This window comes from Pleurodeles waltl, chromosome 7 (genome assembly GCF_031143425.1).
Source record: "Pleurodeles waltl isolate 20211129_DDA chromosome 7, aPleWal1.hap1.20221129, whole genome shotgun sequence".
NCBI lineage: Eukaryota > Metazoa > Chordata > Amphibia > Caudata > Salamandridae > Pleurodeles > Pleurodeles waltl.
In genome coordinates this window covers 501995670-502013240 of record NC_090446.1, presented here as the reverse complement: position 1 = coordinate 502013240, position 17571 = coordinate 501995670, and the positions used below count along the sequence as shown (strand labels likewise).

Genomic DNA, 17571 nt, shown 5'->3' with positions numbered 1-17571 from the left:
GAAGGGAGAAAAGCTACCAAGAAGGCAAACAAGGGTCATTCCGAGGGTAGAGGACAGAAGTCAAAGGAGACAAGGAAATCTTTGACGCTTGATGAAGAGTCAGATGAGGATGAGTTGATACTGTAATTGTTGAAGAATTGTCCTCCACCAGATGCAGCCCAAGACATTGGTCTGAGCACTAATGTAAATCCTACAGCTCCGACCCAAGTTAACCTGACACAAAGTCTGATACAGAATAGTCCGAGTGTACCTACTATATCGGCAGCTCAGAATCCAATGCCGCAGACATGTATTCCAAGAGTTTACCCAGCTGTGTCTATTGTAGATACTGCCACAAACTTAACGGTGCCGGCAGGACAGGTTTACCAGAGACAGTCATTAGTTAAGATGGAGTCAACTCCACACTCACTGCCTCAAATACCGCCACAAGCAATTCCGAAAGTCACCCCTGTGACAGGTACGCAGACAGAGATGTCTGTACTAATGAGTCAGAACACAGGAGTGATACACCCTAGGAGTCCAAGTGTCAGTGCCAGTTACAATTGTTCCAGTCATACCATTGTTTGCACAAGGACATAACAGGACAAACGGTCAGGGGATCCCGAGTTAAAATACAATGGGAGAAAGAATAGATGGTAATGCAGGAATAGTATCTCCCATGAGACAGACCATTGATGAAGCAGGATCATTATTAGACTTGAGTCCTTACAGAGTTCCACCAAATACTGAAGCATGGTCACACATCAGCTCTAATCTAAAGTTAATGACATCACAACCTCCCAAGCTGACAGCTCAGCTGATGCCAAGTACACAGGCTAATAACATTTCATTGCAAGGTTTGGCAGCCCAGCAACTGATTGAATAGTTGGAATGGTTAGGTAGTCCACAAGGTGCTTCCACTGGAGGGAACTACATAAATTACACTAGACTTGTGATGGAAGCAGAAGTGATTGAAGGGACCATGGGAGTATTTATTTTTAAATCTGTTTATTCAACTTATTTCAAAACAAGGTACAAAATTAGCAGTACATAGCATATACATAATGAGAGAATATCCGGCTTCCCTTCACTTGTTTTTCTTAATGTATGTGCGTTTCACTATACATCACAGCTGTATTTTAATGTACTGACATTAAATAAACTTTATATAACTATTAACATTAGACATGATGGTTGTTATTTTAGTTTATGAAAGTTGGTGTCAGATATAATAATAGGAGCATATTACTATACAGGTACTAAGATCTTCATATCTATGTGTGCATTTTGGTGCGGATAAATATCCGTAGCAAGGAGTGGCTGGTGGTTAGATAAATTATAGACTCGGCTTGTCAATGCGATTGATTGGCTCTGCTATTAACTAATTCTGTTGCTATGGTTAATTTTTGGTTCCAGCGTGAACCGAGAATTTTAATGGGCTGACTCATGTGGGGGTACTTATCGTCTCTGGATTCGATTTTGACTACAAAAAGGTCCCAGCTTTCAGTCCCTCCCTGTATCAGACCCTTATGTTGTAAGTGTCATAATGTTTGTGACTCTGCCAGTGCATAGTCGTGTAGGTCTCTCAACCAGAGTGAGTGGGACGGGGCGCTTGGGGCCTTCCAGTGTGTGCCTATCAGACGTTTGTATGTCACGAAGGCTAGGTCCACAAATTTGTGAGTATGTTTGCCGCCTTTTGTGCGGTGACGTATATTTAGCAAGCAGGATTCTGGAGTAGGGGTCAGCAATTGATCTATCACTTCTGCAGTTGTGTCAACGACACGGATCCAGCCAGTGTTAATCGCATGACACTCCCAGACCATATGATAGAAAGTTGCTGCAGGGGTAGCGCATCTTGGACATGTTGGGTTAGCGCCTGAGTAAATTTTATGAATACGGGCAGGGGAGAGATATGCTTGATGCACATAGTTAAATTGTGTGTACTTGAGTCTGGAGTTGTGAGACACGGTCTTGACTGATTTGAGGGCTAATTCCCAGGATTTTTGTGTCGTTGGTATGGGAAGGACAGTGTCCCAGCGGAGTTTGACCGGAGTTAGGGCCTTGCAACTACTTGCTAAGAGTGTTTTGTATATTTTGGCAACCACGCCTTTTGACTCGCCCATAGAAAGTATTTCAGTGAGTAGAAGGGATTTGTTCGGTTCGTTGTGGCCGCAGCCCCATAGGTTGCGTAGGAGATTAATAATGGAATTGAATGTCAGGAAAGCTCCCGAGCGCATCACCACCGCGGATACCAGATCTACGAACTTGACTGCACTAGAGCCAGTGTAGAGGTCGCCTGTGTTTAGAGTATAGAAGATACAGCATATATCCTCGGTAAATGTGTCAGTGGGAGTAGAGGGGAGTAGGGAAGGGAGTGTGATTTACCCTGCACGTATCTCTTCCAGCAGTGTCTAGCCGTGTCCAATAAGGGTGAGTTGTTTGGTGGATAAGGGGGGCCCGCTAGTAAACTAGTCAAAGTCATTGTTGGGGTTGTATAAGCCGATATTGCTGTAGACTCTGCATTGTGTGGGTCGACTACCCATTTAGTGACCCATTGAAGGTGGGCAGCTGCGTAATATAATTCGAGATTTGGCATGCCCAGGCCTCCCTCTACTTGTGGATATTGTGTAGTAGTTAGGGCTACTCTGCGTCTATCTCTGCCCCAGAGCAGGTCAGTCAATAGAAAATGCACTTTGTGGAAGAATGAGCGAGGCAGAATCACCGGGAGTGCGGTAAAAAAGTATAGGAATCTTGGTAAAATTAGCATCTTGACTATGGCTGTCCGGCCCATTGGGGATAAAGGCAAGGAACTCCAAAAAGTCAAGGAGCCACGGGTGGAACGAAGCAATCTGTCTAAGTTGCCTTCCCTTAAGTCTGACAGAGTGATACACCTGAACACCCAAATATTTGAAGGTCTGGTGTGTCCATGGTAGTTGATGTGTGGGGAGAGACGTTCTCTGTTCAGTGGACAGGCAGGTAAGAGGGAAGATACAAGACCTGGACCAATTCACATGTAAGCCGGAAACGAGAGCAAACGTGTTCAGTATACGCATTACCTCGGTAAGGGAGGCGGTGGGGTTGCGCAAATATATCCGGGCATCATCTGCGTATAGGGATATTATGTGGAATGTGTCGAATTCACGTATGCCCCATCTATGTGTGCAGTATCTAAGCTTAACTGCGAGTGGCTCCATAGCTATTGCAAACAATAATGGGGAGAGCGGACAGCCTTGCCTGGTACCTCTGCCTATAAGGAAGGCCTCCGAGATTACCTGATCGGTCTTAACGCGGGCTGTAGGTTCGGAGTATAACGTAGCAATCCAATTAATGAAGCAATTCTGGAATCCGAATGCCTTGAGGGTGCGGAATAAATATTCCCAACCAAGCGTATCAAACGCCTTCTCTATATCCAGTGAGACGGCCACGCTACATGGTTCTGTGGTGTGTTGCATGATGCGGATTAGGCGCCTAATGTTTAAAAATGTGTTTCTGCCTGGGATAAAACCCGACTGATCAGGGTGTATTAAGTGCGGCATATGAGGTAGCAATCTATTTGCAAGGATTTTCCCTAGGAGTTTGCAATCAGTGTTCAAGAGAGAAAGGGGTCTATATGACTTGACATCTAGTGGGTCACGACCAGGTTTTGGCAGGACCACTATTAATGCTTCCCTCATTGAGTCTGGTAACTGTTTCCTAGTACGTGCTTCATTGAACACCTCTAGTAGAGGTTGCAGGAGGTGAGTGCTTTGCGAGTTATAGTATTCAGCTGGCAGACCATCTGTACCAGGGGTCTTGCCACGTGCCATCTGTGAGAGGGCCATTCAAAGCTCTTCAGTAGTTATGGGGCCGTCTAGGGTGTCAGCGTTGTTAATGATGGAGTTTTTGGGAATCAGGGATAGAAATTCAGCCAGTTGATGTTCTGCGGGGGGTAGTGGGTTGAAATAATGAGTGATAATACGTGGAAAAGGCCTTGTTTATGTCGACTTGAGTGTTAACTACTACTCCTGTTTGTAGTCTGATAGCCCCTATCGGCGATGATTGCTGTACCAGCCACACCAGCAATTTGCCCGATCTGTCTCCCTCGGCATGTTGTCTCATTTTATAGTGTCTGTAGTCGTGCCTACTAAGATTGTCGTCTGTTTCCCTGTATTTTGCTTTTAGTGAAGTTAGTGTTTCTAATGAGCCATTATTTGTTGTAACTTCAATCACTGCCTTATGTATATTAGTTTCTATTTTTAATAACTCTGAGGAAAGCATTTTCTTGATACCCACAGATGCAGCCAGGCAGTGTCCCCTAATTACAACCTTGTGGGCATCCCATTCAGTGGCCAGGGTTGATGTTGTGTTTTTGTTGAGGGAAAAATAATTCGATGAGCTTGTGGCCAACTCAGTGCTAAAAGGGAGATCGGTCAGTGCGGTTGGTTGCAAGCGCCATGTAGGGATTCGTGCATATATAAAGCCCCAGTTCAGTGTAGCGAAGTGAGGGTTGTGATCTGATATAGTGCTGGCTAAATAACCAGATGTGACTACCTTTGGGATTATGCTAGGTGTAGCGAAGAACATGTCTAACCTGGTGTGAAGTTTATGTACTGGTGAGTAGAATGAATATTCACATAGTGTAGGGTGGGCGGTTCTCCAGATTTCTTTTAGCCCATTATTAAATGCCCAGTCCGCCAAATCGAGCGACGCTCGTTTAGCTGGGGCATGGGTCAATGGAGGGGTGGAACGGTCTTTCAAGATATCTAGGACGCAGTTAAAATCCCCTCCCCAAATGGCATCTATTGCGGGGTCACTGAGGATGCTGCTGTTTAGAGTGCTGAGGAAGTCGCGTTGGTATATATTCGGAGTATATAGTGTTATCAGGGCTAAGGGGCCACCATCTGGAGTACCCTCCAGTACTACGTATCATCCGTTTGGATCACTTTGTGTGCGGGACATAGTATATGGGACCCCGGGAGCTATCCAAATTATCGTGCCTCTGGCATATGTTGAGGAGGTGGTCCCGTATAATTGGCCCCTCCATTTCGTTTTGGTATGTGCAAACAAGGACTTGTCTAGGTGTGTTTCTTGTACCATAGCTATATGTATCTGGTGTCTCCTGAGGTATGCGTAGATCCGTTGCCTTTTGCTTACAGCTGCCATGCTCTTTACGTTCCATGTGAGAATTTTATATTGTGTGGCATGACGCTGATTCTGAGAAGCCATGGAGTTTTGGTAGGTCAATGTGGGAGGGCACCACCTTTGGTTGCACAAGTCCAGTTATATTTGTGGTTTGTTGTATATTTAACTCACCTAGCCTGTTAGCTACTAGGTTATGTGATCTGCCTTTTAGGTTTACATTGTGGTATGACGCTCTACCATTAATGCATGTCGATTCATATAACAAACAAACGGCCCATGCAACTGCAACTATAACATCTGCCATACTTAGCAGCAGTCGCAGTTGTGGCAAGAACTTGTGGGTTCCAGGACCTGTCATCCTGGCATAACGGTCCATATGAAGCAGGGAGTGATCCGTGACCGCAGGAGTTTAAATGACTTGTTCCCGGCCTATATTGCGTGTTTTGATGTCTTTGCCGGGCGGGAGCAGCAGCGAGCCGCGCAGATCAGTTAAGAAGAGTAATCATCATGTGGCAGCAGACCGTGTAAATATTCAAATGAGGGCGGTGGGTAGGTCGCCCTCCTTTTTTTTTTTTACAGGGACAGAGATTTAACAAATGTCGTCTGCCAATCGTAGTTGGGACCGCGGGCAGATTCGTCTGAGTTTGTCTCTGGGTCCGGGCCTGCTTCTGATTGCCCAGACAGGGATGTCGGTGATGCGTTGGCGAAACGCGTCGTAGACTGCAGCTGCAGCGATCGTTTGACACGTGATTGTTCAGGGGTAGGTTTGCTATCTTGTTTTCTACGGGGTCTGCGTTTTTCCCTCGGAGGTAGGCAGCTATCTGTAGAGGATGAAGGGTCAGCTAGTCCTTTTGCATGGAGAAAAGTCCATGTGTCTTCAGGAGTAGAGAAGAAGAGAGTGCGGGTATTGTCTTGTATTCGTAGCTTCGCGGGGAACAGCAAAGAGTATTTGATGTTGTGTTCTCTCAGACGCTCCTTGACCCGGCAGAATGAGTTACTTTTTTTTGTACCTCTACTGTGAAATCCGGGTAGGCTGTTATTTGTGAGTTCTCATACGACATTAGGCCTGCCTTTCGGAATAATTGTAAAATGAAGTCCCTATCTCGATAGTTCAATAATTTTGCTATTAGGGGGCAAGGATAAGCACCTGGTGGCGGAGGTCGGCCCGGGACCCTGTGTGCACGTTCTATGGAAAAAAAACTTTGGGACGTTGTTCTCCAAAACCGATTCAGTCAGCCATTGTTCGATGAACAGTTCTGCACTGGGGCCCTCGGCGAGTTCCAGAAAACCCACGAACCGGATGTTATTTCGGTGCGATCTACCTTCGGCTTCTTCGGCTCTGCGTTTAAGTGTCTCCACCTCTGCTGTTACAGCGCTCAGTTGCGATTTAACCTCAAGCATAGATGTGTCGATGTGTCATGCGTCTTTTTCCAGTCCAGCGACCTTTTCTGATATCGCCTGTTGGTCCGTACGGAGCAAGTTAACGTCTTCTATGACTGAGCCGATCTTCGCCTCCAAAGTTATTTTAGTGTCCAGTATGGCTTGTAGCACCTTTTCAAGTTGTGTTGAATGCGATTGCAATGTCGCTTCCATTTTCTGAAGGGCTTGATAAGTGTCTGAGGCCCCAATTGGTGGCGGTGTTGTGGCGGAATCCATGGTTCTTGGAGGCGCTCCTGGGGTCTTTGGTTTACCCATAAAGAGTTTTACGTTCAACTTTGTTGTTAGTCAGTAGGGTTTGCGTCACATTGGTTAAATATTTTGCTTTGGCGTTGGTGGCGTGTTTGAGACGGTGCAACTAGGTAGTGCCGCTTTGCAGTTCCTGGTGTTTTCAAGCAGCCATTTTAATTTTTCACTTCTGCCGCTTTTTCCTTTTCGTCCCTTACTAAGAAGCGCCCCTTGGTGCAGCTCTTTCAGTAGTTTACAGTTTGCTGCTTTTCTGTTATCTTCTTGTGCTGTTCAGGTAATTTTTCTCCCGGCCCCCTCATCTTGGCTTGCATTTCTTTGTCCCCAATGTGGTGAGTTGGTGTGTATCTTGCGCACATTCGTCTTCACATTTCCACCCTTCTAGTTGGCTGCCACGTTGTGTGCTAATCTTCCGAGTGTTTCTGATGCCCAGGACCTGGGGGCCTGCCCGGCACCTTTCGGTTGTTGTCCAGACTATTTGATGGGCCTTCTTGGGGCTGAGGAGGCCTGTTGTGCGTGTATGCGCTTCCCCAGCGCGGAAGAGGTAGCGTCTATCAGGTGCGAATTAAGTAGAGCAGAGCCCCCGAGTGGAATCAGCCGCGCGATCCAGCCGCCACTCACCGTCTCAGGGGGACCCCGGCTCTACGGTTGGGCGCAGTCCAGATTGTCCCGTTTCTTTGATGCGGGCAGCGCCCGGTCGACTCTGAACGCGGCCGTGCTGCGAGGAAGGCCGCTTCAGGCATCCCGATGCACGGTCTTGCTCCGACCTCTTTGAGAAGCTCCTTTGCTGCTCCGCTCGCCGCCGTCCCCACCCTAGTGCCTCCACATCTGGGGGAGATGTTCTTCGACCCCACTGCGGGTCTAGGCATCTTCTATCTGGATTTTTATTTTAGGCCGGGGACGGAGCTGCAAACTATGCATCCGACCCGGTCGCCATCTTGGACACGCCCCCGGACCATGGGAGTAAATAGACTTGAATCATACACAGAAGATAAACTGAGATATATGTGTCCAATAGTCATTAAGAGAGCAGGAACTGTACATCAGAAATTGGCAGACGTCGCAGACAATTATGATATATAGACCTTGGGAAAACTAAACACTTGAAGAGGAGTTACAGGTTAGAATTCAATGCAAAAAGCACATGAGAACTGCAGGAATGAAAACGCACCTTAAGGAATGACTTCAAAGCATTCACACATGGAGAGCCTTAGACAAATGGGAAAGCAGATGGTTAAAGAAATGGGAAAAGGGGAATAAGGATTCTGATGTTCCCCCAGCAAACATGCCACAGGTTGAGGAAGCAGTAAAGATAACTACCAACGAGAGAAATTTCAGGAGGGAATTTTGTTCATGTTTCATGGAGCAGAAGTGACATTCAATCATTTACAAATGATTATCCCAGACTGAGGGAGAAGCCTTTAGAATGGTACCAGCAGACAGGTTTGACAAACTTGCAAAATGTCTATGGGAAGACTTAAACACTCTGCTAGAGACAGTAGTCGCAGCAGACTTATGAGTGGAATGCAAAAGGAGTGTAGATTGTCCAACAAAGGAACCAGAGAGAGATCCAGCAACAGGTGCACCGTCTCCTGAAGTAATGAAATATTACTATAAAGTGACTGAATTTCTAAAGACAAGGATTTTGCCAAAGAATATTGATTGGCAGAGCATAGACAGGTCAGCCCAGGAAGTGAAAGAGTTGATTATTGCGTACTATGAGAGATTCTTGCAGGTCTTTAAGCATTACAGTGGTTCAGAAACAACTTAGTCAAACAACATGATTCATTTTGTGTTGAGATTTGTCGAAGGATTAAAACCTGAAATTAGCCAGATGATTACGAGTCATTTGATTTGGTGGCAAGCAAAGCCGACTGATGAAGTGTTGCAGTATGCAAAATACTGTAGTGACAAGATTGAATTGAAACAGAGAAAGTTAAAAGAAAAGACAATTGTGATGCAGATTAGAGCAGCACAGACAGGGATTCAGGGAAGCTTTCCTCCGCAGCCACAGCAGGGAATATGTTGTTTCAAAATCGAGAGAGGTAAAGGCTGTGGAGGAATGGGTAGTGTGAACCGTGGTCCTGATTTGAATACAGTGGTGGTGCAAGGTGGAGCACAAGGAATGAAAGGGATTTTGCCATGTCACAATTGCGGGGGCCTCGGGCATTGGAAACAGGAGGTCCTGATGATGAATCAAGGAGGTGTTGCTCAGCAAATGAGTGATGTCATTTTTTTTCAAACCACGAGAGGACCAAGAATGAGGGGTCCAAATCCAAATTTCCAGAATAATGTGAACCTGATGCAATGTTTTCAGCCTATGCACCTACAGGAATTACAGAAGCCCCAAACACAGCAGATGCAACCCCAGTTGCAAATGGTGCCTAAACAACAAATCAATCCCTAATGGAACAGAAGTAAGTGATGCTTTCTCAGACGGTCACAGGTGAAAGGCTTAATCAGAGGAACACTACTGTACACCAATTCCCCTTACACAGTGAGAATGGAATAAACGATGATTGTGTGAGTGAAAGTTGAGATGAGGAGGAATGTATTTTGGATGCTTCACTAGAGTTAGATCAGAAGGGTTCCTATGTTAAAGGAAATGTTAATGGTCACACAGTCTCATTTTTTGGTCATTTCAAAACCCCTGCAAAAGCTGACTCACAAAGAAGTTACCAATCCTCTAGTGTTAGACCAAGCCTGTATGAAAGCCTTCACGGAGTTGAGACAGGCTGTGTCAAGCACCAGCATTAGTTATGCATGATAACACAAAACCCTTCATGTTGTTCTGTCATGAACATAATGCATTGTCAGAACACGGCTGGTGCGCGATCTAGGGCCCACCCCAGCTAAGTTACCTGTGCGCTCATTGTTACCACTGTGTGCCAAACCATCTTGAGGGAAAGCTCACGAGGCCGCCTGCAAAGTTAACTGGTGGTCTCTTTCGTTTTCTTATTAAACTGCGTTATTACCCCATGAGATATTTTATGGTATTATATGGCATGTCTTGGATGTTAAAAAAATGTTTGTTCCTCCATATAGCTGTTTGCTAGCGTTGTGCTGCTTCATTGTAGTAGTCTGAAAGAGGCTACAATTCCCAGCAGGCTGTACAGCCACTATCTTGGGTGTGGCACCTAGTATAAAACTGGCCCCGCCCAGCAAACAATACTCACTATTGTTCTGGGGCTCCCTGGTGGCAGTCCGGTTTGCTCTCATCTCGGTGAAGGCATTCCTAAGGGTATTTTCCTCAACCCAGTCAGGCAGCTGTCATCCCAGCTTTCGTACTGAGTCTCTCCTGTTATCAGCTGCAGTCATCTCGCTCATTAATCTTTGTGTGAGCCTCTAGCAGAGTGTATTTCCAGAGCAGGTGCTCTGAAGGTAAGATTATTCTTTCTCTGAAAGTGCATCTGGGTTGATGTAGCTTTCAAGTTATTTGAGTTTAGGTCCTGAAGTCTTGAGTTGATTTATTACAGGGTCACTCTGAGTTCAGCATCTTACAGGCAGAATGTTTTCATACAATTAAAAGTGCACCGAATTCTTTTGAAAATATTGTTTAGCCTGCAACTAATTCTGAAGTCAAGAGTTTTATAAACATGATAAAGAGGATTACAAGTTGAAGAATTTTATTGCTGACTTACGATCTTCATGATGCAAGCATAGCGCAAGTGGGTGAATGTTGTGGCATATATATTACATTAAAGAAGGTATCATTAGACACCCAATTGCATGTTTATTAGGGAAAGGCTCGACAAAACCCACTGCTAAATGTCCTGATGCCTTTTCATTTTCTCAAGCATCTTTCCATACTGTAACTCAAAATTCAAAGTAATCTGAAACCCTTACGCCATACTGCAGTTCAAGTCTGTGCAGAATTGTTAATGTACTTTGTATTGTTTTCCTGTGACCTTTTTATATTCTCAGATCTCCTTCCCCGCTGATCCCATCCCACAACATTCCCCTCATCAGATCACTCCAAAAATCTGCGCTATAGGAGCATTCAGATTTAGAGGTATCTGGAGGTGGGCCCTGTTGAGATTCATACAGAGCTCGTGGAAACGTAGCCCTGACATGCATGTTCTTTATCTGTCTTGACTCAAACACATGGCGGTGTAAATCGCCTAGTAGCCTATTTTTCAGCTACCTTGGACGAAGTTGCAGCAGCCTTACCAGGGTGTTTGAGGTCCGTTGCAGCAGTTGAAAAAGAGTCTCATGCAAAATGAGAGCACTGTGATGCGACCTCTCCTTACGGTACTGGTCCCTCACTCGATTGAAGTTTTACTCACTACATCCAAGACCCATCATTTGGCAAGTGCCTATTTAACTAAATAAGAGTCTATTATCTTGGGATCCCTGAATGTGTCCATTAAAAGATATACAGTGCTGACCCCGGCAATTTTGCTTCCAAATGAAAATGTTGAGATTGACAAAATTTATGACACTGAACATCATTGCCTAGTGGTAACTGAATTGTGCACAAAACCGAGACCTGACATTAGAAATACTCGTTTGGAAGATAATGACCAGATTATTTTTGTTGATGGCTTCTGCCTGAGAGATAAAATTTATGACACTGAACATCATTGCCTAGTGGTAACTGAATTGTGCACAAAACCGAGACCTGACATTAGAGATACTCATTTGAAAGATAATGACCAGATTATTTTTGTTGATGGCTTCTGCCTGAGAGATAACATGGACGCATTAAGAGCAGATGATGCCGTATGTACTATTTCTGGAATACTGGAAGAGTCCTGGCTTCAAGGAGTATAATCTGCAAAAGAAGCAGAGCTGGTGGCTCTTACTAGAGCATGCCATGTTTCCGCGCCGCTTACAGTCAGAATCTTCACAGACAGTCAGTATGGATTCGGAATAGTTCACAACTTTGGCCAATTGTGGTCATAGAGAGGTTTCCTTACCCCATTTGGTTCACCAGTGAGAAATGGTGAGAGAATTTTTGAATTGTTACAAGCCATTCAATTATCTGAAAAGTTTGCCCTGTTTAAATGCAGTGCACATCAGACATTGCAAGATTTTGTTTCAATGGGAAATGGATATGCGGATCAAGTCGCAAGGTTTTGTGCATTGAACTGTATATCTCAAGATCAAGAACAGTCTGAAAGCAAAGGATTGGGATGTAGTCTGAAAGCACGTGAGGAAGTCGTGTTTGGAGCCTCGGTGGGAGGGCCCTTACCAGATAGTGTTGATCACAACAACTGTTGTCAAGTGCGCTGGTCTTCCGAACTGGATTCATGTCATCCACACTCGGAAAGTGCATAACCCTTCTGATGAGGAAGCAGAGTTGTTGAGATTACCAACAACGACAAGACAACCTCCAGGCTTGGAAAGAGGAGAAAGCGAGTTGGAGACTGTATCTGAGCAAACCACATCCAATGTGAACACTCCCGTGAGAGACAAAGTGGAAGGAATACAGGAAAGTGGCAGTGAACAGACCTCTACTGAAACAATAGGAGAACCTGACCAAAGGAGGGTTTTCCCAGAGGGACACAGTCGTGAACGCCACACAGAATACACGACTGACCCGAATGGGGAAGGAGTTGAGGCGGATCAAAGCAACATAGGTTCAACTCCTCCTGAACCGGGCGCGGGAAAGTCAAAAGAAGATGTTGCATGTCCAATACTGAAAAGAGCGCTTTAAGGGAAGTCATTGGCCAGAATCGCAGCCAAAAGCAAACAAAGTGATCAAAGTGACAACAACTGAGGAAGAAGTCGATACCAGTAGAAAAGAAGACGTAAGTGAAGGGGAGTTAGGTGGTGATAGAAAGCTAAAGAGAATTGCAAGTCAAAGGTACTCTAGTCCTGAATGGGCGGATGTATCTACCAATGAGTGGCAGAAAGAATCTTTGTTTTGATCGAGATATTCCAGGTCAATACTTTGGCACATGAAGAAAACTGATTAACTGAATCTGTTGAAAATTCTGAAATCAAGACTGAAAGCTGTAAATAATTGCTGAAGATTTTGTTTTTGATTTTTGCTGCATAGCTATAAATTGTTATTACTTCTGCTTTACAGACCATGGCAAATCCCAGCCAGCAGTGTAGGAAGAATAGATACTTTAAATACTTGGGTACTGGTTTAGCGACTGTATGTGTGATAGAGTGCCTGATAGTGATTGTGTATCTGTTCTTGATACGGATGAAGCCAACCATATACCACAGCTGTAGAGACTACTACACTCCAAAGTAGATAAGTTTAGCTTAGATGAAAAATATCTACATGTAGATAACCCACAGGGAGAACTTTCTTCTAATGTCTTCTATCGCCTATTGCGTGAGTACGTTGATACAATGGATGTGAATTGTTTGTACCCACATTCCTTCCTCAGTCGAAGAAGGAGTAACGTATCATAGTCTGCCTCTCACCTATGGCATGAGTTGTAGTCTTTTACAAACAAGGTTCTAAAACGAGGAGTATATCCAATATTTCCATTCTAATTACGACACAGTGTTTTTGTTTGTACCTATAATAAAGTACCTGAGTAGAGTAGCTAAGGATAATAACAAAGAAATAGTGTGAGGATTCTTTGAGCCTACATTAACATTTGGAATGGCTTATGTGCATAGAAATAACCTGACATGCTTGCTTACATCTGTAGAAAAGAGCTTTTTAGATTACAGAGAGGATAGAAGTAGAGCATTAAAGGTACAATTAGACAAATGGTTAGTGATAAGGACAACAGAAAATGATCATGCGTTTAGTGACAACAACGCAAGGGAAATTAGCTTTAGATGCACTACATGTAGGGAAGCTTTGTATATACAGGCCAAAATCTAGAGTAGATAAGGAGGTTGTGGGAATGAATGAGTGCAGACGTGTGTTTTTGTTTCAGTATAAATGGACATTTATGTTGAATGGTCAGGACCCGGCAGTTCCAGGTGTTTACTACATCTGTGGACAAAATGCATATTACTGTCTTCCTAGAGGATGGTATGGCATGTTAACTAGGGATAGTTTAAACAAAGCTGTATCCTCTTAAAGACTTAAACAAATTACCAAAAATGACTGAACTACATCATTAAAGTCAAAAGCGAGAATCAGCTTCTGGCATTGTTGGAGACATATTTGAAGCAATAATTCATACAATAGGAGTTTTTCTGAATTCTATTAAGATACGAAAGTGGTCTACTATTGTGGATAACATGGGGACAGATTTTTCAGTGGCCATTATCCTAGTGGATACTGAGATGGCTGCGTTAAGAGCTATGACTCTTCAGAAATGCCTTGTGTTAGACATCCTTTTAGCAAAAGTGGGCGGAGTTTGTAAATTGCTTAGTCCGCAACATTGTTGTTCATATATATATATCAGACAATAGTAAAGAAATTAGAGGCCTTATTAACATTCTAACAAAAGATAAAGCGGATTTGAAAGGACTAACTGAACCTAATGACTGGGAAAATGTTGGCAAAGGTATTGCTTCTGTGAAGAATTGGCTTGGCAACCTAGGAAAGGAATAATAATGAAAATAATACAAGTGATTTTAACTATTGTGATTTGCTTGATACTAATATGAGGAATGAGAAAATTGTACAATGTGATTAAAAAAAATGAGAAAGAATCCAGAGGAGGGAGGAAATTGAAATGGAAAATCGGTATAGGGAAAATTCAAACGTGAAAATAAATGAGAAAATAAAAGAAACTAAATTTTGAAGGAAAATTTGTGGGAGTAAATTTGTGTGATGACATATTTAGTCATCAGAGGAGGGAGTGTGAGCGCTGAAACTTTACTAATAAATATTTAATGTAATTTGTATTTTGAATATGCATAGGAAATTGCTTAATATAGAAAATAACATGTAACTCATAAAATATGTCCACTTGATTGGCCGCCATCTAACATGAAATGTTGTATTAATGAACATCTGTATTTAGAGTGTACATTAATAATAAAATGCAGTAATATGTCATACTTATGATTAAATGCTATGTGTTAGCTTAAATTAACTGTAGGCCTCAAGTTAGCAAGGCCTAAGCTTGAAATTAATGTCTGCCAATTATTAAAATTGCAATGTCAGAATAAAATATGATCTCATGCTTGCTGAATAAAAGTTAACTAATTTTATCTGTCTTGGAGGTTGACCAAATCCTGCAAATATTTTTCCTGTCTTCATAAGCTACTGTGCATTTGGTAATGTGTGTACAACAATAGATACAATTTGATAGTTTAGATGTATAAGAAACTAATGCTCCAATGAACTAACAATGGATGTACCGATAGAAGGAGCTGAAGAAATATTGCATCTTGACAACCCAACAACGTGCGTTAAAGGAGAAGAACCAATCATTGACGTTTGAAAGACTTTCTAAGTATATCACTGATTTGGAATATTATTCTCATTGGATTGATAAGCTTGTGTATGATTTTCTGACCAATGACAACGTGGGACAACTTTAGTTTAACTGCAATAAGAACTTTGGGGCACTTCTCCGATGCCTCTCTGCTGAGATCCTATTCTATTATTTTGAGTGCTCCATGCTTAAGTGCTGAGGTTTCATATTTGCGCTTGATGGTTCATTGTTACTTTGCCTTAGAAATTCCTCTTAATGGTTTGGAGAATTTAGAGTCCCAAATTCTGAACCATTTTCCATGTCATGCCCTGCTGCTGATGCCTCCTGAACTGATGCCCGCCAGACGAACAATTTACCTCTTGCTGATCCATAACTAGGAAAGTTACAAACTTTAGATGTCCTTAACAATTTGTCTTTTGTTTCTAGATACCAACTGCTGATTTTTGATAGAGCCATAGATAGATGTTTTCCAAATTAATGTTGACTACATTTTTTTGCATGAAGCCCAACATGCTAATGCAGATCTGATGATAGTGAGATTTTGTCCTGACTGACTAGGGTACTGACTTAATGTTGCTCAATTGCTGACTACCTCAATGTATGTTATTTCTTTTGCGCAGTTAGTCTTATTATTTTGTACCCTGATCTTAAAAAGGTACTGATTGTGAATTATTTGATTAAGTTGCGATTCTTTAGAAGGTTTGATCAACCCCTGTTGTTTCTGTACTTATATCACGTGGTTTTGAGACTAATTTAAGTGACATTAGCATTGCTAATATAGGGAGATAAACTTTCTAACTGATACTAAATGGGCCATGGTGTTTGAAATTCACTGTCTCTAAAGATGTTTCATTGAGTGTTTAATGATGTTTATGATATATGTAAACTAGAGGGTGTGAACGTGTTAAACGAGTCCAAAGGTTCATCTACCTCATACACGCGTCCCCTTATCAACTTATTCCAGTAAATAAGGTCCGATGCGCCAAGACTGTTAGTGTTCAGAAGAGAGGACAAAATACAAGAATAATTTGGCAGTGCTCACAGCGAAGGCTCTGTACTTCCATTCCTTTCTGTGCAGGGGCTACAGTTCGGCTCCACATGCATGTTAACATTTAGGCACGCTGCAAATTTAGACTTTTCAGCAGAAGGGAATGCTTTGCGATTATAACCGTGTTGAAAACTTTAGGAAAGAAACAAAAGTTTACTGCACTGCTCGCCACTGACATTCCCGTGCTGTCCCTGCCCCTCAATTCAAAGGCCGCCTCTCTTAGCTGCCGAAGTCCTCGTACTAGCTTTACACGGCTTTCCTTTGCCGAATACTCATGTTTTTACCCCTGAACAACTTTCCCATCGTCTCACCTTCCTCAGCTCGCTAGTACGATCTCTCATGCTACAGCCACTCCAGGTCAAACAGATCCGCTGCTAACACTGCCAGGCCTTCTCTAGAGAAGCGAATCCGCCCGAGTAAAGCGCGCCTGCGCACCGCAAGCAAAGACTAGGTTCCGTGACGTCCATCTTTAAACGGTATTAGTTCCAGCGCGACCAACGCTTTTGTCACTACAAAAGCCCAACCCACTGACATAAAAAGGAGACAAGGACGCCAGTTAGTATGCAATTGATTAATTACCTACAGACGTTGTTGTTGTTGTCGTCATGGTTGAGCCGGAGATTTTTGTATAGTGTTGTAAACCAGGCCACATAGAAGCTGCATTAATTGTAAGAAACGAGAACAAGCAGATCCGCACACCTTGATCCCCAGCATGACCCTTTATCGGATGACTAGGGTGCTTGAACGAGTTTGTCAGTGAGTCGCAAACATTGAGGAGGAGCCCAAGTTATGTTAATTAACCCCTTCGCTGCCAGACCTTAGTTTGGCTATTTGGGGCATGTCTTGCTTAGGCTCTCACAACTTTTTGTCCACATAAGTTACCCACGCCGAATTTCCGTCGTTTTTTCCCAACATCCTAGGGATTCTTGAGGTACCCAGAGTTTGTGGGTTCCCCCGGAGGAGACCCAGAAATTAGCCAAAATACAGCGAAAATTTAGTTTTTTTCCAACAAAGAGGAAAAAGGTCTGCAGAAGAAAGCTTATGATTGTTTTTCTCTAAACATGGCATCAATAAAGGGTTTGCTGTGCTAAAATCACTATCTTCCCAGTGTAGCACGCCGGGTCCTTAATAAGTAAACTTACAAGAGGACGCGCATAGGTCGAGGAACCTTTTGATTTGCATGGAATATCCTAGCTAGGGTATGGTCCGTGTTCCCAATACTCAATACACAAAACTCAATAAACATTAGTCATCATTAATGAGAATCAATAAAAATCGCACCATGACCTTTCAGTCATGAATAACCACAACTCATTACACGTTTTAATGATTTTATTTCCCTATTAGTTACAACACTAAGGCCCTCATTCTAACCCTGGCGGTCTCTGGCGGAGGGCAGCGGAAGCACCGCCAACAGGCTGGCGGTGCTTC

General features: G+C 43.3%; 1 protein-coding gene across 1 annotated transcript in view; it reads right to left on the bottom strand.

The window, feature by feature from the left end:
• LOC138304267 (syntaxin-4-like) overlaps positions 1-16566 on the bottom strand; it is a 291940-nt gene extending 275374 nt beyond the window's left edge. The window contains exon 1 of the mRNA XM_069244190.1: positions 16452-16566. Within this exon, the coding sequence (XP_069100291.1) occupies positions 16452-16481 (30 nt within the window). The 5' untranslated portion in view covers positions 16482-16566. The remainder of the gene's footprint in view (positions 1-16451) is intronic.
• Between the last annotated feature and the right edge of the window lie 1005 nt (positions 16567-17571).